Consider the following 22,393-nt stretch of genomic DNA (forward strand, 5'->3'; position numbering starts at 1 on the left):
AAAAAGTTGATCCCTCCGTCGGGGGCTGCGGGGCTGCCGATGGGGGGTGGCGGTCGGTCCCCGGCGGGGTACCGGGGCGGTGGCCGCGCTCCCGCCGCTCCGGCCGCCTCCGCCGCCGCTCCCTCAACCCCGCGCCGCAACCCGCCTCGTACAGCAACGCAACCTGCCACAGATATTTGCAACGCTCAGGCCAGACTGACGGACCGAGAAGTGGAAGGCGAAAGGGGAGAGGGGAGAGGAGGAGAAAACTTTCCACTAATTTACTTTTTTGGCCAGGAGCGCCTGTGTTCATAGACGGCGAGTCCCTCCCACTTAGCCCCCCCTCCCCTTTACTAGCGTACAATTAACATCATTAGGAATCAGCCCTCCAGCTAATAGAGGAACTGCGACGAACAACTGTAGGTGTGCGAAAGGAAAGGCGGCAACGGTCCCAGGCTGGGCTTTTGGGCTTGATCTAGTAAGTGCTCCCACTGGTGGGGGGATCGCCCTTTCCACTGTGCTGCGGCAGGGGAGGCGCTGACCTAGGGGTAAACACAGAAAGGGAGAGGTGGAGGGAGAGAGAGAGGAGCTCGGCTGCAGAAGATGTGAAGAGCTTGGCCGGCGTCCTTAGGGTTTGCCGAGTGCATGTGCTGTCGGGTGTCTCCCTTTCATCGCTGATTTTTGATTCCGGTCCCGGGAAGCGCTGACTTCTAGTCTTTGGCTGTGGGTATCCTGTCCGGGCTCTTGCGCTCTCCGCACATGTTCCTAGGGCGCCATCTCTTTGCAAAACCATCCGTCCTCCCGCAGGTCTCCCAGAGGCTGCTTCGGAGCGTGTGAACATCGCAGGTTCCAGCCCAATCCAACCTGCGGAGCCAAGCATGCTTCCCAGCCTCTGAGCCTCCCCGGGCTACCGCTCCTCTTAAACCTCTCGGGCTCTCCACCAAGGCATCGCTCTTTGCTTGAGTTCCCTGTGCTTACCACTGTTGTGGACCCAGCCTTCCGGAAGCAGAGGACGTGAACCTGACTTTTTTTTTTCAGAGGTATATTTAAAGACAGATGTATAGATGCATTTCCATCTGCACCCCCCCGGCCTGAATCGCTGTATGTGTGCGTGTGTGTATGTCCGCGCGTGTGTTTACAGAGAAGGGAGTAGCTGAGCTGACTTTTAGGAATCTTTCCTTATCTGCAAAGAGGGCTTCTACTCTAACGTAAAGCCCTGAGACAGCGGTTTAGCGGATTAGAATTGAACACGCCTCAGGGAGACAAACGGACGCGTTCTCTAACTCGATTCAAGTATGAGCTAGATGGTTTTTTAAACGAGTATTGAGAGAGCCCTTGCCTCGGGGCAGCGATAGGCAGAGAGAGAGGGAGGGAGGGAAGGAGGAAGAAAGGGAGGGAGAGAGGCAGAGACCAAGGAAGGGAGAGAGACGGAGCGAAGTTTGGAAGAACTGAGCCGCTGACGAAAGTTCAGAAAGTTTGTTTTTCCTTCACAGCCTGGGAGCTGGTAGAGCCGATAGCGGGGTCTGCTTGAGGACGGCACTGGCGCATGTGTCCCTGGGGACTGATCTCCCTTTCCTTGCAGGTTTTAAGACCCGGAGGATACAATGTTCACTAAACTCTTCCAGCAGTGGAGTTTCGCAGTGTTTCTGCTGAGTTATTCCGTGCCTTCTTACGGGAGATCAGTAGAGGGGATCAGCCGCAGACTGTGAGTTTCTCTGGTGTTTTGTTGTTGGGGTTTTTTTGGTTTTGGTGGGGTTTTTTTTTTTTTTTTTTTTTCCTCGCTTCGGTGACGGTGCGGGTGGGGAGGGAGGTGGCTGGGTGCCACCCCGGGCCGGCAGAGCCGGTGGCGGTGGCGGGAACTCCCGCCGTCGGCACCGGCGCTGCCGGCCCGGGCGGTGGGGGTGGAGGGTTGCAGCCTCCAGCGGCGCTCCCGGATTACCTGCCCCAGGTGCTCACCGGTGATGTCTAAGTGATAGGCAGAGTGCTCTCGGGGCAGGGAAAGGGCGATTTTCAGCTGTCTGACCTTATACAACTTTTGGGAAGGAGATGTTAAAGCTGAGAGTCTCTTCTTCCGAGGGGAGCAGCAATGCAGCTGTGTCTAGTATGTGCTACTGTCCGTGCACCTTTCTGCACCCGGGGGGGTCCTAGTAGGGAGCATCCCGTTTTATCAAACCGCTGTGTGTTACACTAAGTGTATATACTTCTCTGGCACTGGCATGGAGCCAATATTGATAAGGGTAGGGGAAGCATGCAGTCGTGAGGGCCACCATGAAACTGAAGTAATGAACAATGTATTTGGATTTCTGCCACTTCAGAAAAAAAAATCCAAAGGGAGTCCAGTATCTGACTTGGAGACAGAGGCATACTTTTTGATAAATGATAATGTAACTTAAGAGAGTCTGTTCAGGAAATGACCTTTTTGCTTCTTCCAAAATGATCAACACGGTTTATGCTAATACCCCTACGCAAAGTGCAGAAGAGTAGCCACTGGGCTGATGTAGGAGCAGCTGCCTCACACATCTAACTCTCTGGCTTTCACTGGACTTGCATCAGATTTTCTAAGGAAGAAACACTTCAGTCATACTGTGGAGGGCTGTATTGTTAATAAGTTCAAAAGGAAGTCAGATTGGAGAAAGAGATTTGGAAAATCCGATCACAATTTACGGGGAAACATGACACAGCAAACTTAACTTCAGATGGGTTTCCTTGTAACTGTTTTATTACATGCGTAAGGACAAGATATTCAAATACCACTTCCTCTGCCATTTAAGCAACAAAAAAAAATCCCCCAGGTGAACTGACTTCAGACACACCTAAACTTTGGCACCAGTCAGACAGCTATTACAAATCTCTTACAGCAATTTGTGTAGAACATGTTATTGCTCATAATGCTACAGTGTATTCTTCCCAGCCTATTAGTGCTTAGCTCTTTTGTACTCCTGCAAACAATTGTTGAGCTATTTCTTTCATCTGAGACCATTTTCTTCTTTTTGTATATAGAGGAATCAAACTTCTTCAGAAATAAAAATGAAAATTTTTGAAGTACAGTCAAATGCTGTTATTTTCTTGGCTAGGAAACTCTGAACTGGATGTAAGCCAATTTTTTTGTTGTTTTTAAAGTTAGATTTGCTAAGAATTACTCTCTCTGTTTTTGAAGTTAGTTTTGTTCTAACACTTGTTTTTAAAGGTCAGGATTAGAGGTCTTCCTAACATCCCCATTCTGTTCTGGTGGGGGGGGGGAGTACGGGGAAGTGGAAACTAAATAGTCAAAATGCATTTCTCAGCTCCCTCTTTGCTATGGCATGTAAAACACACACAAGAAACCAGTTAGCTGTCAGTTAGTGGCATTCACATAGTTTTGTTTGTGGGTACAGTACAAACACAGACACCACACTCAAACATGTGTCCTGTTTTAATATCACCACAGACCATTCCTAGAGTTAATGGTTAATAACTCACTTAAGCCTAGAGATTTTTTTTTCAGTCAAAGGCTTAAACTAGTAATGGATGAAAATACTGAAGCACATTATTATAACCATGCAAAAATAATAAAAATTACATAGGCCTGGTTCTACAGCTTTACTGAGACAAATCTCCCATGGAAAGCAGTAGCAAACTGTCCCAAGAAAAGATTGCCAGACATATTATTTGTCATAGAAACACTTCAGCTGCTAAAGAACTTCCGAGAAACCCAGTAGTGCCTCAAAGAGAAATTAGATATTTTTATCAGCATGCCCAGACACTGCAGCATCATGTCCCCAGATCATCTGAAAATATTTTTCCTAACCCTGAGATAGGTTGAGCAGTTTTCACTCCCTTTGGAGCCAGGGGCAAGGGCACTTGTTCTTGCAAAATCCAGACAGAGAGCTGACCAAATCCTTCCCAGTTATTTTGCTGAACTTATGATCAGATCCAACACGAATAGTCAAGGACAATAACAGTTAAATAAGAGCAACTCTGAGACAGAAAGTTGTCACTTGAAGAATGTTGCCTCTCGGAGACACCAGATAGCCAGCAAAAAAAAAAAATGAAGAAGGAATATGCCTGAATAGCACAGCTTATCTAGAAGTACATTAAGGCAGAATAGTCACAAGTTATAGATTTCTAGATTTTTCCCACAATGAGACCTTGTCTTGTATGTGCATAGTTCACTTGGATACAGAGGAGACTCCAGTCAAATACAAACCACGAATATCCTTCTCTCGGAAGTGCCCACCACATGTAAGCTTAGCACTTAGTGCACTTGGTTTGGGGTCAGACTGCTTTTCCTTGAATGAGAGGCACATTTTGTAGAAGAATGGAAGGGACCTCTAGTGGGTCATTTTAACCTTAACAGCTTAATGTTTTTTTTAAATACCGTACCAAATATGTGAATGCAATCATTCCAGTTTCCATTGCCTTCCTCCTCTGCCTGTGTGGGTGAAATATTGTTGATATCTCCATTATGAAGCACTTCTTACATCAGCCTTCTTGGGCAAGTATTTTTCCCTGATTTACAAACACAGAAGTTGTTTGCATAACTAAGGCAGAAGGTCAAAGAGATATGTATCTACCACATCCTCTTCATTTTGAGAAGATTTCTGATCTAGAGCATGCAAAGGAAATTGGTAGGCAAAAGGTAATCCTGAAGTCTGGCTGAGTAATGAAAGTCATGTGAAATATAACACTACGTAATGTTATACAATCATCTGGAATAGCAGAATGTTATTTGGGGCCAGACTTGGTGCTAAATATCATACAGACATTTAAACAGAAACCCACCCTCTTTGGCTTACTAACCCCTCATACGTCAATCCTTGCATTATTTTGGAAATGCATACTCACTCAAGATGTAGATCTTGTAATGCTGTTTGACTGCCCTGTGTGTAGTGGAACCAGATCTTTAGGTTTCAGCTCTGTAAAATGGAATAGCTTTTCAATCAAGCATACTTTAATAACAGGCTTTAGAAATCCAAGATTTTGTCACAGTGGGTAAATTGACCAAGAACACATTACAGGATTAAGGCAGCTTTACGTTGCCTGTGTTAAAAGGAATTATCCTTGGTAGGTTACAAGAGGCAATAGGAAAGCTTTGCTCATCATATGAGACATACTGTTTTAGACTCAGTAAAGCACTAAGATTTTGTATGCTTTTTATAAACTAGAGGAGTGAAAGGGGAACTGCATTTCCCATGCAAATATCCTGGCAAAAGCAGCACAGAAGGATGCCACTCAGAGGAGGCCAAGGTGCTAGTTTTATTGGCATACTTGCAAATCAGACTGACTTCAACCAGAAGGTTGTTAGACATTGCTATTGGAGAGCTTCAGGGAGTGCACTGGTCAAAAAAATTCTCCTGGGGAGGTTTTGAGCTTGTGTTAATGGTCACAGCTTCACTGAAGAGAAAGAAACCATATAGGTTCCACTCAGTATTATTCATATCACATTTTAGCTTAGGGACATTGAGTTGAAGGGTATAAAACATTTCCCTAAAGCCTGAAGTAATCCAAAACTGATTTTAAGATGCTTAAAATACAGACAATTTTTGGTCAAATGTATGCTCACAAACCTGGATATATCTAGGCCTGATTTTGAGCAAGTATCCCTACTTCATCACTTCATGTGAAAACAACAGTCATCTTTCAATCTCATTGTGGAATGGGTGAAAGCTGCTGTTTGAATTTTATACTGAGTTACAGAGATGTAATATCACTCAAACGCATCACTTGAACCCAATACTCAGAAAGTGCAGATCTACAAAGGCAAAAGTGAATGGGAAGCTCTTAAACCAATGCTAGTTGAAGTTGCCAGTTCCAAATGTCTCTAGTGTTAAGCAAATCACAAATCTAAGTAGTTTGGCTGAAGATAAATTGTAGAACACTCCTAATCATTTAGCATAATATCTGTGTCCACCACATTTTGAAACCTGGTAACGTGATGGAACAATTACGGTTGGGATGGAAGGAAGGAATATTCACTCACAGTTATGTGTCTTCTCCCATTTCACCCACATGCAGAAACAGCTTCTTATCCAGCTAACTGATTGTATGACAGGCAAGGCAGTGAATTCATTTTCTTTGGTCAGTAAGAATCCAGTCACATGCAGTACCTTGATGCAAGATGAGAGGATACATGGCCAATTGCAGCACACTGAAGTAGGGCAATTGGAAGGATAAACTGTATTATAGCATTCATGGGAACACAGCTAAAATCCCATCTTGTGCTCTTTCTGTAGTTCACAGTGCAGCTGTGCGTCTATCCCTCACCAAGGAAAAAGCATGTATTTTCTCACGGTTATTTATTATGCAGGTGCCATTTTTATCTTCTTTCCTCAGATGTTTCATACATTCTTTGCCAGTACGATGTCTCTAAAAGACAGGTAGCTAACCATCTCCCAGTTTCTTGAAAATGAAACAGGGGCTAGTGAAGCAGAATGTCACAAATTCTGGAAAAATGCCAGAGATTGACTCAAACAAACTGGGACGCTCTTGAAGAAGATCCAGTGAAGAGAGCTAGCATAAAACTCAGAGAGCACAGCAGAGAATAATTTCGGCCCCAAAAGGTTGCACTTAAAGGAATACTAGAAAGGCATCTCAAACCATAATTAGACACAAGTGGCCAAGCAGTAAAATCAACAGGAGTGGCTGAGGCTCATCTCTGCTGATGCTCATGCTGTTGCCTCCCTGAACAGTTTATCATGGACTGAAGTGCCCACATTTTAGGCACCCAAATTTGAACATTTTCCGTTACACTCCTTCCACTGAACTTATTTAAATTTAGAAATGAAATGCAGTTTTACGTATTTAGTTATGTTTTTGAAGTACATGACCGAGCAGAAGAAAATTATTAGAATGATGCTGTACAAACACCGCTTCCAGCTTCAGTATAAGTACTTGTTATTCCTTCTCTTTCTTGACTACAATGCTTCATTATCTGACCCTTTCAGTTTTTCTGTCTCTGATGGATGCTTTCCTGCTTTTACTGCCTGAAGTGTGATATATTAAGAGCTGTAATGCTTTCCTAGATCAGAGCACTGACTAGTCCAACTTCAGGTCCAGTGGTGTGTGATCGGTCAGCTGAGAATTATTACTCACTTATATCTTTCCCTTCTCTGGAGGGAGCAGCTACTCTGAGAAGCAAGGCTTGCTCCCGCAGTCTGATTTAACTGGATGTTTCCAGTCCTGAGAGCTGGTACACAGTCATTGTGGCCACCACTGCCAGAGGAGAGAGGAGTTCTGCCAAGTACTGGGCAATAACCAAATTCTACTTTTTTTTTTTTTTTTTTCCCTCCTCTCTTCTCTTTCTTTAGCAAACGAGCTGTATCAGAGCACCAGCTATTGCATGACAAGGGCAAGTCAATCCAAGACTTACGAAGAAGAATATTCCTTCAAAATTTAATTGAAGGTGTCAACACTGCAGAAATTCGTGCAACTTCAGAGGTTTCACCTAACCCTAAGCCTGCTACCAACACGAAGAACTACCCTGTCCGATTTGGTAGTGAAGATGAGGGGAGATACCTAACTCAGGAGACAAACAAATCACAGACCTACAAGGAGCAACCCCTGAAGGTATCAGGGAAGAAAAAGAAAGCAAAGCCTGGAAAACGTAAGGAACAAGAGAAGAAAAAGAGGCGAGCTCGCTCAGCTTGGCTAAATTCTGACATGTATGGAAGCAGTGTGACCGTGAGCCCACTCTTGGACAACTCTGTTACCACACATAATGACAATTTAAGGTAAATTTTGCTATATAATTTTAGGGAGCATATCATACATTTATTGAAATTGTTATCCTTCAGTGTGAGAGGCCAATGCCTCACTCAAACTTAGAGTAATAGCACATCTTTGTGCTCATAACTGTACAGTGGCTTTTCAAGCAGAGCACAATCTCAAGGTGCTTTCTGGAGGTAAGTTCCCTTTCCACTTTGCATTGGTGATAAAGTCTTCTTTTCCTATGACAAACAACTCAAGTAAACCAACTATTGCCAAAATGAGCTTCCTGAAGCTGAGTGAGTAGTAATTTCTGCGAAAAGAAAGCACGTCATAGCCATTAAAATTTTCTTTCCTCTTTTAACCATAATGTCTCTCACAACAGATATTGGTCCCACACTTGGGCCTCAGCAGATTGAAAACTTTGAATTTTATTTAAGGCTCTGCATCTATAAAATGGTGAAGCTTTCTTTCCTCCCTCTCAAAGCCTCCCCTTTTTGGCAAGTTTCCTACTCTTACTTTACAGTTTTTCGTTTTATTGTTTAACCTTAGGGAAGGATATGGAAAATTTAGCTCTTAGTAATATCTGCAAACAACGCAGACCAGCCTTTCACCATAAAATTTTCCCTGCCATTAGGACTTTTGAATACAGTTCCATCTTTTCACCAGCTCATGAAACAATTACGTTGCTGTTGAAAAATGTTGAGCATTGCTTTTGGAGAGAGACGTGCTTCCCTCATGTATGACAATGATGGGTTTTCAGGGCAGTGGTGAGCTGAAGACTTCAGCTTAGGTGTCCCAAGCAACTCATCTGCTTGCAGTCATCTTAACTTGAGTGGAAGTCTGCACACTTGCACACAGAGCCAAGGAGTCCAATCCTCAATTCTCCTTAAATGTTTGTATTTTCAACAGCAAAAAGCTCACCCTTTTCTCTCCTCCTCCCCTTCACTTTGGCAGAAGAGAGACATAAGAGGAGTGCCACTTGCTCACAGTAAATCCCTTAGAAAGAGACACCAGCTGTGGGATTTACTACAATCCAGTCTTGGGTTAAACTTCACGGGCCACAGTTTGCAACATGCTCCATTGCCTCACCTTCTGGAGACATCTACATGAGTTACTGGCATTTGGGCCTCGGCAGTCAGTGTCCCTGACCATAAACCAGTTAGTGTGGCTGTAGCAGTAATTGGTGAAGTAAAAGTGGCTGGTTTGTCTCAGCACCTTAGGAAAGACACACTCTGGGACTCTCAGGAAGGAGACACCTGACGTTTCAACAGATGTTAAGGAATTGTGGTGGCCAATAAATAACACCTGTCTTCAGCACAACTAGATCTTGACTGTAGGGAAAAAAACATTCCAGGGCATTTCAACTTTTATTTCTTTTTCTTACTACTCTGTCTTTGGTTGTATATCCAATGGGACATGTAAAAGAGTTACAGGTAAAAACCTGTTGATTTTCCTAGTTCAGCCTTTCTGTTTCAAGTATGGTTAGAAAGCTGAAGGCAGTCATCTTTACTGTGGAGTCTAGACTGCTGAAGGCAGTCCAGCTTTGACCTACTGATTTTACCAAGATGCAGTATTTCTTCTGGGCAAGAAACAGATTCCTAAAGAGGAGCTATATTTTAGATACTTAATTGAAGATGATTAAACAAAGAAAAACCATAAACCAGGAAAATGAAATTCCTCCTTCACATGTACAGAGCATAATATGCTGGTTCAGCTCCTAAGTAACTGCTGGTATAGAAGCTTGTAGTTATCCCACTAGGCTGGTAAAATATATAATTTCTAAACTTTAAAGGAAAGCAAGTTTCCTTCCCCGACATCTACTTAAGATGGGGGGAATAAGGTTCAATGTAGTTGTTTATGCCATTGTTGGCACAAGATGGGAGAGCACATTTTAGATGAAGGGTGACAACATCTGAGTGACATTGACCCCTCAGCTGCACTGAGCAGGATCAGGAACTTCTACTTTATCTGCTGCTGGGGGGCAAGGAAGGTGTGTGCAGACAGGATTTCCATATGTTACACCAGTAGAAGCTGCTTTCGTAGCTCCCCTGAGGCTGGCTGCAGCTTAGGAGAAGCACCATTACTTTACAGTGAACGAGTGGGTCTGCATAATGCAGCAGGGTAAATGTCAGGGAAGTGCAAAGATAAGCTTTAGGCATGTTTTTCACTGCATCTTTGTGCTTCTTTTCTGCTCAACATACTGAATTAAAATCCTCATGCTAATTCCCCCACCCAATCTTGATCCCAAAATTTTGGGATTGGGTCAGAAAAAAGACCAAAAATAATGTGCTCTCTAGATCTTCTGACTTGCTACAGGAAGTATCTCATAAAAGAAGCCAACCTTGCAAAATCTGAGACCAAATCACAGAAAGCAGCTTGCAAGTAGTCATTAGTACAGAGCCCATTGTCAAGATGTGGCTTAGCTCAAACTCTAATACAAAGCCTAAAATTCAAGCCAAATCGAAGATGTCACCCTCTTAAAAATAGGCCTGTGTATTGCAGCAACATATACAGTCATGCTGTATGAATTGTGCGCCATTACTATACATATTGCAATATAGCCTGAATACACCCTAATATTGCTAGTTAATTATTAAGGAGTTCCATGCTAGCATTTCCATTCCAGGCACTTAAAAAATGATTTCTCATGGACATTCCAGCTATATTCCTGTTCCAATTCAATTAAGCTGTTATTACCTAATTTTCTAAGAAATCTTTCAAATGAGTAAACTCCCTAATGTTAGATGTAGTCTCACTTTCAATGTGCATATAAAAAAACCCCTCTTAAGCTCCAAAGGATTTGCTTTCTTGTGCATCTCACACCCACACATGTCTGCCATGTGGAAAGCTACCCGCAGATTGGGTGATCAGCCCAGCAACAGAGCAAATCCTGCTCCATCCTATAGCTTCACATTCCACGCTGAAGCTGTTTCCTAAAGAACCAACATGCATTACAGAAATGAGTTGTTCATAGGGACAGAGGGAAAAAAAGCCCAACCCTTCAGCATTTCCTGCAGCACCACTAAGAAGTAATTTAAAGTAATATTGTAGTATAAGTAACACACTGACAGGGAAGGAGCAGGCTCTGCTTTTGTTCTCATGCCTTCACAAGGAAGGGAGGAGTAGATAACTCACACCAGGTTGCCAGCATCCCTTAGAAAACTCCAAAATCTTAGGACTACACAGCTGACTGTTTCAACTTGGACTGAATGAAATGGGAGTCAGGGCTTAACAGGAGATGTTCTTTGTCTCACAGAGTGAAAGTTTCAGGATTGTAGTATTTTCATTCATTCATTCAGGCACTTTAAGAGATACGCTGTCAAGAGTTTGTTCAAGACCTGAGCAGCCTTTACAGCATGAGTACTGCATACTCACATACATGACACCACAGAAATATATACATCTAAGATGAACAGACCTTTCCCCAACAGGTGGTCTGTCAGTGGGACCCTGTGGGACCCTCTATGGGACCATATTAATCACAAGTTTAGCATCACACCCAAGAGGTTAACACAGCAGGGACATGATTGCCACAGTGTTCAATACGGACTCCTTTTTTCTTATCTTCAAAACAAACTTTTCATTTCTCCAACTGTATTTTTTTCTTTTCTAGCACTTGGCCTATTTATTATAGGTTAATATAATTTTTCTACCTGTAGCACTCAGGAATCTTCTTGCATAAGGCTCCAAACAAAACTAAAGCCCCTTCCTGTTTCTTTGAGTGTACAATATATTGGAATAGATGGCTTCAGTGTCATGACAAACTGCAAGTCTTCATACTGCTAGCTGCGTTGCATTGAAGAAAATACAGTAGAAGTCTTGCAAAGATGTCTAAAACTGTAGCACTGATAAACAGGCCTTATTATTGCAAATGTTTACCAGCAAGAGGTACATGTTATAGCCTGTGGCACTCTTGCTATTACTTTTATGTCCATTTATTTGAAGTGAAAATTAATTTTTTTTTTTCTGTCCTTTTTTCTTTCCAGGAGGCGCTGACATTTTCAGCAAGAAATTTTTGGAAGACATATTGCAGTATTCTGTAATAGTGAACATATGGGAAGTATTAAAATATTTATTACCTGTAAATATTGTAAATGCTCAGAATAAAACTTTTTCCCCCATTGCTCTCTGAAACTGCACATTTGGTTATTGTGAATTTTCTTTTTTTCTTTTTTCTTTTTTTTTTTTTTTGTTGCTAAGGCTAAGACAATTATTATTGTCACATTTAACATAATTTATTTTGTTGACTGGTGTATTTATTTTGTGAACGTATCTTGGTGCTGCTGACTTTCTATATTTTTTGTAACATAATGCACTTTAGATATACATATCGAGTACATTGATAACTGACATAAGATGTTCCCATTTCCTGGTTGACTTCAATGAATGCCTACATACAATTGTTCAAACTGATTTTCCTTTGTGCATGTATAATAGCAGTATTTTAAAATTCGTAAAGAATGTCTAATAAAATATAATCTAATTAAATCATGACTCAGAAAATTGTGTCCTTTAGGAAGTTCAAGAGCACAAACACCATTTTTTTTTCTTTACTGCATTTGAAAATTGTTTCCAATTTAATGTGTTTACATTGGTTCAAACTCCCACATTTTCACATTAGCTTTTAGTTAAAAATCATTCAGAACATGTTTTATTCCAATGCTCTATTTCAAGTCAGCTAAGTTGCTGAACAACCTGGAGGTGTTGTCATATAGCTCAGACCCCACTGCAGGGAGAGCACAATTCCCAGTCTTTCCAGTCCCCAGCCATGCAAAGGCAGAATGAAGCATTACGCTCTCCAAATGAAAGGATGTGAAAAGCAGCCCCATGGGATGCATCACTTACCACACTCTTGGAAGGTGTTTGCATGTCACACCCCACAGTCTTGTTCAAAAACAGACAGATGCTCAGTGTCCTCGACTTCCAACTTTACTTGAAGATGAAAATGTCTACCACATGAGTAGGTTCTCAGCTCTTTGTACTTTGGGACCACCTTATTTTAATGTGAGAAGAAAAAAAAAAAGGAGTGTTTCACGGGTGAATGTATAAAGAGAAGAAAAAATGTAAACCACAGTAGGTGACACATCACTAGGTACTATTACATTGCTTGAATAACTTTTCCTCTCTCCCACCACGAAGATGCCTCACATGGCTCTGTTTCTGAAAAACATCTGCATTAATTTTAGTTCTGCCTTATACCCATAGATAACTGCAGTTAAGGGGGAGATCATCACCATTACTTCATGGTCACTGGCTGAAGAAAACAACAGAAAAAATTATCTCGTATAATTTTTTTTTTTTTTAAATGATCATATGAGTCGTATTTCCTATCCCTTTTGCTACCACCCACACATTAATCACAGCAGCTGCTGTGGGGGCAACCTGAATAAAGGAGATTGTTTCACGGAGATATCTGTACTTCATAAAATCCTACTGAATTTCCTCTGTCTCACTGCTTTAACATCAGCAACATCAGAAAATTGCAAGCGTGGAAAAAATAAATTATGAATCCTGGGAATTTTAAGATAGTTCTTGTAATTGTTGCTCCATTCTGGAGTTGCCAAGTTTTTCTTTTTTATTCTTCTTTCCATTTTTTAAAGTGCCATCTTTTTCCATTGCCCAAGTACAGCCATCACGTAATATAAACCAGATGTATTTCTGCTCTCTACCCAATCTTGTGGAAAACTACCTCCAAGAAAGCACTAAAAGCAAGAAAACTTGAGAAAAACTTACCCATCCTTCCCCATCCACCTCTCCAAAGTGTGAAATTCAACGCTTTGTTGTGTCCAGTTAATTACACAAAGTGCATGCATATTGTTTCCTTTTCAGATGAAATACATTATACATGATGAAACGTAGCACTGCATTAAAGAAAAAAGGCATGGTTCCTGCTCATTTTCAACTTGGCCTCCTTGCACATCCTGCCTATTTATAGTATCCATCTAATGCTTGGATTTATACAACTGAAGTTAACTGCAATATATTCAGAAGATGATTTTGTTTCTCAGGATTACCAGCATTTCCCAGCTGGAACTAAAAACTAAAGCTACAGTGGGCAGAGGCAATTTATCTTCATCAGAAAGGTTGATCCTTGGCAGACAGGTGGCCCAGAGAGCATAAACCAAAACCATACACGCAAATGCCAAACCTTGGCTCTGTAGAACTGGACACTTTGTAAGAGGAGACCAGATTCTGAAGTACCTCTGGTCTCCCTCATAACTTTACATTGTTCATTAAGGACTTGCAATTTTTTCTTAGTTTCTATATGTAAAATTTGTGATTGTAGTGAATTTAAGCAGAAGTCCCATTTTTCTTAAAGACCTTGACACAGGCCTTATAAAAGCTGTCTGTGGATACTGTAGTCCACAGATTATGGTTTGAAAGTCACTGCTGCAGACTGTTGGATTTAACTCTGTAAAGCTGAACGCAAGTTTTTTTTGAGTTCTCAGTTTTGTGGGAAAATAAATCTGGAAGACCCTTATTTCTGAGACAAGCTACAGCAGCTTTCCTTTCCTAAATGTGGGGGGCTAAAATCTTCCAGAGATTTCAGTTTCTCATATGATTCAACTCAAATGATCCAACTTGTCTCAAAGATCCTGCAGTAATAGGGACTCATATTTTCTGATATGCATGACACCATTTTTTTTAATGGTGTTGGAGCTTCAACTTTTGCATTGTGTGAACTCTTGGAAGACTGCACTTTTACATTCATGTATGTCTGACCACTTGATGTTCTAGATGGAATATGTGCTCATCTAAACATGCCTAAAATGGAGAGCAATATGGGTAAGGAGGCACTCCAAGAGTTTGGAAGTATCAGAAGGCAGGTTGCTCACATGGCATTCATTTGGCTTCTTTGCTCTCACATTACAGTAAGAGCTAGGACTACATGATTAGATGTTACAGGTCTCACTTCTGCCACCTATTTTCCCTCTCTCTCCTCCCACCTCTGCTTCCCCATCCATGCCTCATTCCTTTTTCTCTGCTGAAACCAAAATCCAGCTTTTGTTTTTCATTTGATGTCAGCTATTCTGTGCTCGGCTTGGCTCACTGTTTCTGCTCCCACCAGAAACAACCAGGGTTGTGATCAGTGGTGCAGAGCCTAGTTGGAGGTCTGTAGCTAGTGGTGTTCCCCAGGGGTCAGTACTGGGTCCAGTCTTGTTTGACCTGTTCATCAATGACCTGGATGAAGAGACTGAGTGCACCCTCAGCAAGTTTGCTGATGACACAAAACTGGGAGGAAGGGTTGATACACCAGAAGGCTGTGCTGCCGTTCAGAGTGATCTGGACAGGCTGGAGAGCTGTGCAGAGAAGAACCTGATGAAGTTTAACAAGGGCAAGTGTAGGGTCCTGCACCTGGGAGGAATAATCCCAGGCACCAGTACAGGGGGCTACAAAGATAATTGGAGTCTGGAGCATCTTTCATATTATATGAGGAAAGACTCAGAGAGCTGGGTCTGTTCAGCTTGGAGAAGAGCAGGCTGAGAGGGGACCTTATTTATGCTTATAAATATCTCAAGAGTGGGTGTCAAGAGGATGGAATCAGACTCTTTTCAGTGGTGCCCAACAACAGGATGAGGGGCAACAGGCACAAACTGAAGCATAGGAGGTTCCATCTGAATATGAGGAGAAACATCTTTGAAGATGCCAGAGCACTGGAACAGGCTGCCCAGAGAGGTTGTGGAGTCTCCTTCTCTGGAGACATTTAAAACCCACCTGGACACATTCCTGTGTGATCTGCTCTGGGTGAAACTGCTTTAGCAGGTGGGTTGGACTAGATGATCTCCAGAGGTCCCTTCCAACCCCAATCATTCTATGATTCAGTGTTTCTGTGATTTTCTACCCAGGTCAGTGTTCGGCCTTCTCCAGGAATGCAAGACTCCATCACATGTAACATTTCCTTGGGAAGACAAATACTATAGCTCCAAATGTGCCCCCTTTCCTTCTTCCCCAAAAATATATACTGACCACGATATCACATGATATCAAATATCCCTTTGGACAGTTTTGGTGGTCTGTCCTGGCTGTGTCCCCTCCCAGCTTCTTGTGCCCCTGCAGTCTTCTTGCTGAAAAGTCCTTGACTTGGTATAAACATTGCTTGGCAGCAACCAAAACATCATTTTATTATCAACATCCTTCTCATACTAAATCCAAAACACAGAACTATACCAGCTACTAGGAAGAAAATTAACTCTATCCCAGCCTAAACCAGGACACTCTGTTTCTGCTGGTCCCCACCTTCCTCAGCAACACTCACTCTTCCCTCCTCTTTGGCCAGCTAATCCCAGACCTCACTTCACTCATGTCAGCTTCCTTCACCAGCCTCCTGGTTCAGCAAATCCTTCCTCCACATCCTGGCTCACAGTCACTGATCCTGTGTTTCTCCAAGTTCTTCATCCAAACTTTTCTCTTGGCTGGTTATGCTCTCCTCTCAGCAGCCACACCAGCTTTCTCCTGCCCTCTACTTACCTGCCAGCAGCAAACTCAACTAGAGCAGAGAGGGGAGGCTTCTTCCTCACTGTTGCTTTACATCGCCCTATGCAAGTGCCTTTTCCCAATCTCCTGGCTAAGCAGACATTGTAGCGATAGTCTGCCTTTGTCCTTATGGACTTTGAGCATAAGCCTGCTCAAATGTCAGGGTTGGCACTTCTGGTGGAACATAGGAGCTAGAGCGTGGTGAGGTACCTTTAGGTTGTCCAGGAAGGGATACTCAAAGTGCAGTCATGCACAGCAGTTGGACATCGCTGATAAAGGAATATTCATTCAATGAGCATGATTTTTCAGAGTTACAACATGGCCAGGTATTCTTTAAGGCAATAAAAGAGCATTCCTAATGCAGAGGATGCACTTCCAAGTTTCCTTTTTTTGCCCTGAGCCACAAAGTTGCTAGGGCTTCTCAGAAGAATTTCTGGAGTATTTTTAACACAGATAATACAAATGTATTTTCCTTGTTTTGCATTTAAAAATAGTATGACTCTTTGGGCTGAAATTTTCTAAAAGACTGGTTACAATTTCCAACTTGAGAAGTCAAAAATGAGTCAGAATTACAAATAAATGAAGCTGGGGTGTCATACTAGGAGGTGGTGGACTATCTTGGAAGTGTACTGAACAGCTGTCCCACCTCTCAGATCCAACTAAGACACTCACAAATGTTGTTACTGCCCAAAACCTCCAAGGGGAACCTACACTTGGCACTCCACTGCTGCTCTGGTTTTAAAGTAGTCGCCATGTTTACTAAAGAACATAAAATCTTTTAAGAGACATCAAATGATGACAGTTCTTCACAGCAGCTACCCTACACTGGACCTCAATAACAAACATTATTAGGCTCTGTGCATTTGGCAGTGGCAGCTCTCTAACTGTGGAGTTCCACTCACAGAGTTTGTTTCGTGGTCCTTTGTAAATACAGACATTCATTTGGCTTTCAAGACACACACAAAAAACCAATGTAGTTTGTGCCTACACTATGAAACAAGTCTATGCTCTCAAGGAAAGGATTTCAAGCACAGTGGATATTTGGCTTAGTTTTAGGTATTCACCATCTCAACATGTGGACAGAACTATTCCCAATACAATGCACCTACAGTGTAGTAAGCATGCATGTTCACTTATGAGTAAGTGCCCTTGATCTCTTGAGCCACCACAGAGAATTTGGCCCTCTTGCAGTAATTCAGAAAGTAGGGGAATGCTGGCTGTATTTAGTTACAGTCTTTGAGTGTTTAAAACACTTTGGTTTTGGTCAAAATTTACTGAAGAGACAAGATGCTGGAATAGTTTCTCTGGATTCTGAAGTTCTTTATTTAATTACAGAATAGATACAAGCAGAGAAAACACAAACTACCTTTTCAGCACCACACCACTACACCTCCCATTATGAAATGGAAACCATCAGCATGAAGAGTCAGGTCACGTGAGCATAAAATTCATTAGAAAGTATCCATTTTTTCTCTACTAAGACCACCACCAGTTTCTCCTAAGGGCTTCAAGAGAAAAGCAGGGGAAAAGGCACATGCATTGATCCCCAATTTTAGCAAGAGCACTGGGACTCTTCAAATAAACTGTTTTACCTCTTTATCCTAGTCATTATTCTAAATTAGTTCAGACCTGCCCACTCTTCTAAAATATTCTGAGCAATACTGAAACTGTGGTGCAGAAAGGCAAAACACTTTTGTAGAGATTGTGCCCTTCCCTTGCCCCTTATTTTGTTGGTTGGGTTTGTTTGGGTTTTTTCTTTTTGCATGGTTGGTTGTCCCAGGTCTTTCACTCAGGCTATGAATAGAGTCATCAGATAGTAAGTACACAGGTTTCAGTATTCATTCAGATAAAGGTGACCACTCTTAAAGACAGTTTCTCATCAGCCATCTACCATGATACCCCTCTAGACTTTGACTTTAGTGGAAGTTATGCACACAACTTCCCACACAATTCTTTGACTATATATCCCCTAGAGTCCACTCTTATAAATCAGTTTCCTGGACTCTCCTCACAACTAAAATAAATTTTTCCTATAGTTAAATGTTAGCTAATTTATTGTGGAAAATATCTATGATCTAACCCTCTCCATGCCCCTCCTTCCAAATGAGTTAGTCGTCCAACAGTGTGGTTTGTAATGTATATGCCATGGACTGTCTGTTTACAACAGCTGGATCCTGTTCTCCAACAGTGCAGGTGAGCATCCTCTGCACCTTACTGGGTGCACTGCTGCTCTAGAATACATGTTTGGACTTCAGAGAGCACGTTTAAGACCACTCTATGGATTGTACACAAGCTTTTCTTAAGGAGAACTTCAGAAAATTTGAAGAGATTTTTCTCCTAGTGGAACTGCAACATAAGTGCCACATATGCACTGAAGAAAATCCTTCATTAGCAGCAAGATGCTAGAACAGTCTTTCTTACCATGACTGTGCATGTACAAGCATGTTAGAAGTGGGAAGGATTTGTGTGGATTAATGCCATTAGAACGGCATTTTATAAGAGCCGGATCACTCAAACAGAAAACTAGTGCAAGACAAAAAGAAAAAATATCCCACTTTGTAACCTGAGTTTTCCAGCATGTATCCAGATTTTCCATTTTGTTGCTACACTAAAGGACTGAAAAAGAGTTACTCTGATACATTTCAGCTTTTCACACCATTGGTCACTGTACCTGTGTGCAGAAACTTATTCTTGTCCTCTTTCACCCTCTGTTCCAATAACAACCAAGAGAGATTTACTAGGAAAACACATAGACTTAAAATTTTTGTAAGATAAATGGGCTTATCATGCTTTTGGGGTAATAATGAGTCTTCTCATTGTGTAGTGATGACATTACATTCACAAATATGAAATCACAAGAGATGAAGGACAAGTCTCCTTGTAACTCACTAACTACACTGGGACTGAGAATTTGGCTTAAATGTAGGTAGGGTTGACGGGCTTCCTTTACTGTCTCAAGCATTTGAGCCTAACAAACCAATATGAGCCCCATGTGATTATTTGCAATCAATAAATAAGCAAGGATTGCATGGTCTCCTTGAACACAGAGGGGTTGTTCACATACACAAGTCCTTGGTATTGCAAGCACTGATCACAGAGAGGTCCTACATGTTTGTGGGACATAGAATCTATCAGTCACATGCAACAAAAGCATGACCATACACACAATCTGCAAAGCTGATGTACTCTTGGGAACAACAGGGGCAAAGCCACCAGCAGCATCTCAGAAGATCTGAAGGTTCATCTCTCAATAAAACCGGGCAGCACAGGACAGCACTACTGTCAATCGCTTGGATGACAGTCAGTTCCAAATGATACGCTCTGAGGAACTGGCATCAGTATAAAAACTTGACAAAACTTTGGGGTTTTTCAATTGTGAAAGATACAGAGAGGCTGTTCTTCATAAGGCCCCTTCTCAAGTAGTCTAGGTGTTGTGCAATGGCTACAAGAAGGTTCTTACAGGACAGGGTAGATTTGTTTATATTTGAAACACCAGATCTATGAAATAAGATACAGAAAATTTTATGTCAGCGAAATGCAGCTGGCATCCACTGGTTTTTAATTTTCTTTTTACATTGCACTTACTCTCACATCAAGAATCCATAGGGCTAAGCAGATGCAGAGCTCTCAGCTTTGCAGTTTCAGAGGCTCACTATTGGCAGGAGAACGAAAACTTTAAATACATCATGGTCACTATGACTCTATTCAAGTTATTCAGATAATGATAAGATGACATAGGGTAAGTGTTTGGAGTTAAGAGCAGCTCTAACGACAGATGATCCATCACTTAAATTTAATCCATTTAAGAGACGTTTTTATCAGACAAAGCTTAATCCACTGGGGCCATTAATAGTTACACTTATTTAAAAAACCAGCAGCCAGAGACCAACAGAGACAGACATAACAAGAGTTAGTCTTACTGTCCAAAATCATGAGGGAATTTAGAACACACGCGAACAATTTGCTGTGCATATTATTAATATTATTTAAACAACACTGTAGTAAGAATGTATGCATTCATAATGAAAAACAACCACAAGGATCTAATTAAAATTCTCTGAAAAAAAGACCTCAGGAAAATGTGTGGCTCATCCTAGGTGATTTTAACACATTAAGAGGAAAGAGACCACAATGACAAGTTGCCCAAAGCTGGGATAGAGCAGTCTGCAGTGTGGTCTTATTTGTCAGAGCCTAGATAGGATTATATGAAACAATCTACAGTGGTATATACAATGTCTGTTAGGTATTGTAAAAGGAATGCTTGCCTGGGTGCACTATAAACACCCTGTAGATCTTTTGTTGATGTTAGCAGGAGCTACCCCTGGGACCAGTGCACACACGTCAGATGTTGTACTGCAAGCTGTGCTCACTCCCTCATCATCTGCCTCATGTCCACAGGAGGACTCAGCTTGTCTGAGGGCAGGCTCTTCATCCAGCTGGGAAAAAAAAAAAGAAAAATACCAGTAGCTAGCACATAATCCAGAGGCTGATCTCACACCGGATTCCTGGGAGTCATCCTGCATTTCACCAATATTTTCCCTTCTGCCACTAGACAGGGCTAGCAAGAATGAGGAAGATCTCACAAAAGACGAGATGCATAGGTATCTCAGAACTAGCCTGAACACTGCAGGCACTTCCAAGCAACAAAATGTATGTGTAAATTTTTCCTGATACGGTTTTTGACAGACTACGAAATCATTCATAGTGCTTTTCTTTAACTCCCAGATTTCTGTTTAGTTTTGTTGGGCTTGGGCAGGCAGGGGGCAGGATGCTCCAGGGCTATATTCAACTGCCATTAATCAGGCAAATGTTCCATTGCTTTTGTTGGTAGTTTTGCCTGTGTAAAAATATTCCCAAGGGCTCCTCAGAGTTTGAAAGTATTTGACTCATTTTCGACACAATTCCTCTTCCAATCTATACCAATCTTTCGTTTCTTTGCATACAGAGGTGTCTCAGTCCTTCCCTTTCATTCCTGTCCTCCAAGACTGTCCCATCTGTCCTCTTTAAGAGTACAGACCTGTATGCTGCACATATAAGGTGAGCAGGCTTATAGCTTCAGAGCTTCTGGCACAAGCTACAAAGTAATAGCAACAAAAACACTGACATATGCAGCTGTTTCTTTAAATAAGGGAAGGCCAAGCAAGGTGACTGCTGCCAGCCAAGTCTGAATGTATAAAGAGAACCACTTCCAGAAAGAGGGCTCACAATGTTTTTGAAAGTGAGACCACCTCAGAGATGAAGTTAGTCCCTTCCCCTCCCCCAGTCTTCCCTGACCTGCTTCAAACTTGAGCAAATCAGTTTTTCCAAGCCTCTCACCCCCTCCCTCCCCTTGCACAGTCTGATTTTTCTATGTGAGCATTTTGGCAGATCTCAGAACAGTTTTACTCATTCATTTAATAGTCACAAATAATGGTTCTGTTTCACCAGCTAATTATTTCACCAGTCTCACAGATGCATGCCTTTCCTGCACGTTCAGCAAGGAGGAACCCAGTGCCCACACAAGCAACAATAATAACCTGATTAAGACACTGATGCATTTGATCTTTTTCCCTTCGACAAGTTTTGCTTTGTGGAGGAAGGGAAGGGAAGGGAAGGGAAGGGAAGGGAAGGGAAGGGAAGGGAAGGGAAGGGAAGGGAAGGGAAGGGAAGGGAAGGGAAAGGAAGGGAAGGGAAGGGAAGGGAAGGGATGGGAAGGGAAGGGAAGGGAAGGGAAGGGAAGGGAAGGGAAGGGAAGGGAAGAGAAGAGAAGAGAAGAGAAGAGAAGAGAAGAGAAGAGAAGAGAAGAGAAGAGAAGAGAAGAGAAGAGAAGAGAAGAGAAGAGAAGAGAAAAGAGAAGAAAAGAGAAGAAAAGAGAAGAAAAGAGAAGAAAAGAGAAGAAAAGAAAAGAAAGGAAAATTTTAGCCTGATTTCTTCAGGACACACCATGCAGGACATAAATGAAGAGAACCACTGGAGGTCACTGTGACAGAAAAGGAGAATGAATCAGATGAAAGCAGGACCTCCAATGCACCAGCCACCCGTTTGAGGTGGTGGTGGTGGTGGCGGGAGCTGAAAGGATGAGAGAAGAGACTGCAACTCCAGTCTGACTTTACTGGAACTTGGAGGCACTGGCTGCAGAAGCAAGGCAGGAGATGAGGCTCATGTCCACATCAAAAGCTTGAATGCTGACCAAGTTTCCCTCCAAAGAATCTCAAACTTTTATCTCCTGTATGTGTTTACCACCTTCAATCTGACTGTGAAGTGTCCTGCCCTG

At 42.2% G+C, this 22,393-nt stretch overlaps 1 protein-coding gene across 2 annotated transcripts; it reads left to right on the plus strand.

Moving 5' to 3' along the window:
* The first annotated feature begins 374 nt into the window (after nt 1–374).
* PTHLH (parathyroid hormone like hormone) lies at nt 375–11,724 on the plus strand. Of its 2 annotated transcripts, none has more exons than XM_065657961.1 (4): nt 375–457; nt 1,562–1,684; nt 7,266–7,688; nt 11,652–11,724. In XM_065657961.1, exons 2-4 carry the CDS (start codon nt 1,584–1,586, stop codon nt 11,659–11,661), a joined length of 534 nt encoding a protein of 177 aa, XP_065514033.1. In that variant the 5' UTR covers nt 375–457; nt 1,562–1,583; the 3' UTR covers nt 11,662–11,724. The 2 variants fall into 2 exon arrangements, with proteins under 2 accessions (XP_065514033.1, XP_065514041.1); XM_065657969.1 differs by lacking the exon at nt 375–457 and adding an exon at nt 936–1,019.
* The last annotated feature ends 10,669 nt before the right edge of the window (nt 11,725–22,393 follow it).

This window comes from Caloenas nicobarica, chromosome 1 (assembly GCF_036013445.1).
Source record: "Caloenas nicobarica isolate bCalNic1 chromosome 1, bCalNic1.hap1, whole genome shotgun sequence".
Lineage (NCBI taxonomy): Eukaryota > Metazoa > Chordata > Aves > Columbiformes > Columbidae > Caloenas > Caloenas nicobarica.

Coding starts and splice junctions, on each gene's coding strand:
- PTHLH (XM_065657961.1), top strand. CDS start 1,584: ATGTTCACTAAACTCTTCCAGCAGTGGAGTTTCGCAGTGTTTCTGCTG. Junction 1,685..7,265: donor GAGGGGATCAGCCGCAGACT/GTGAGTTTCTCT, acceptor CTCTTTCTTTAG/CAAACGAGCTGTATCAGAGC.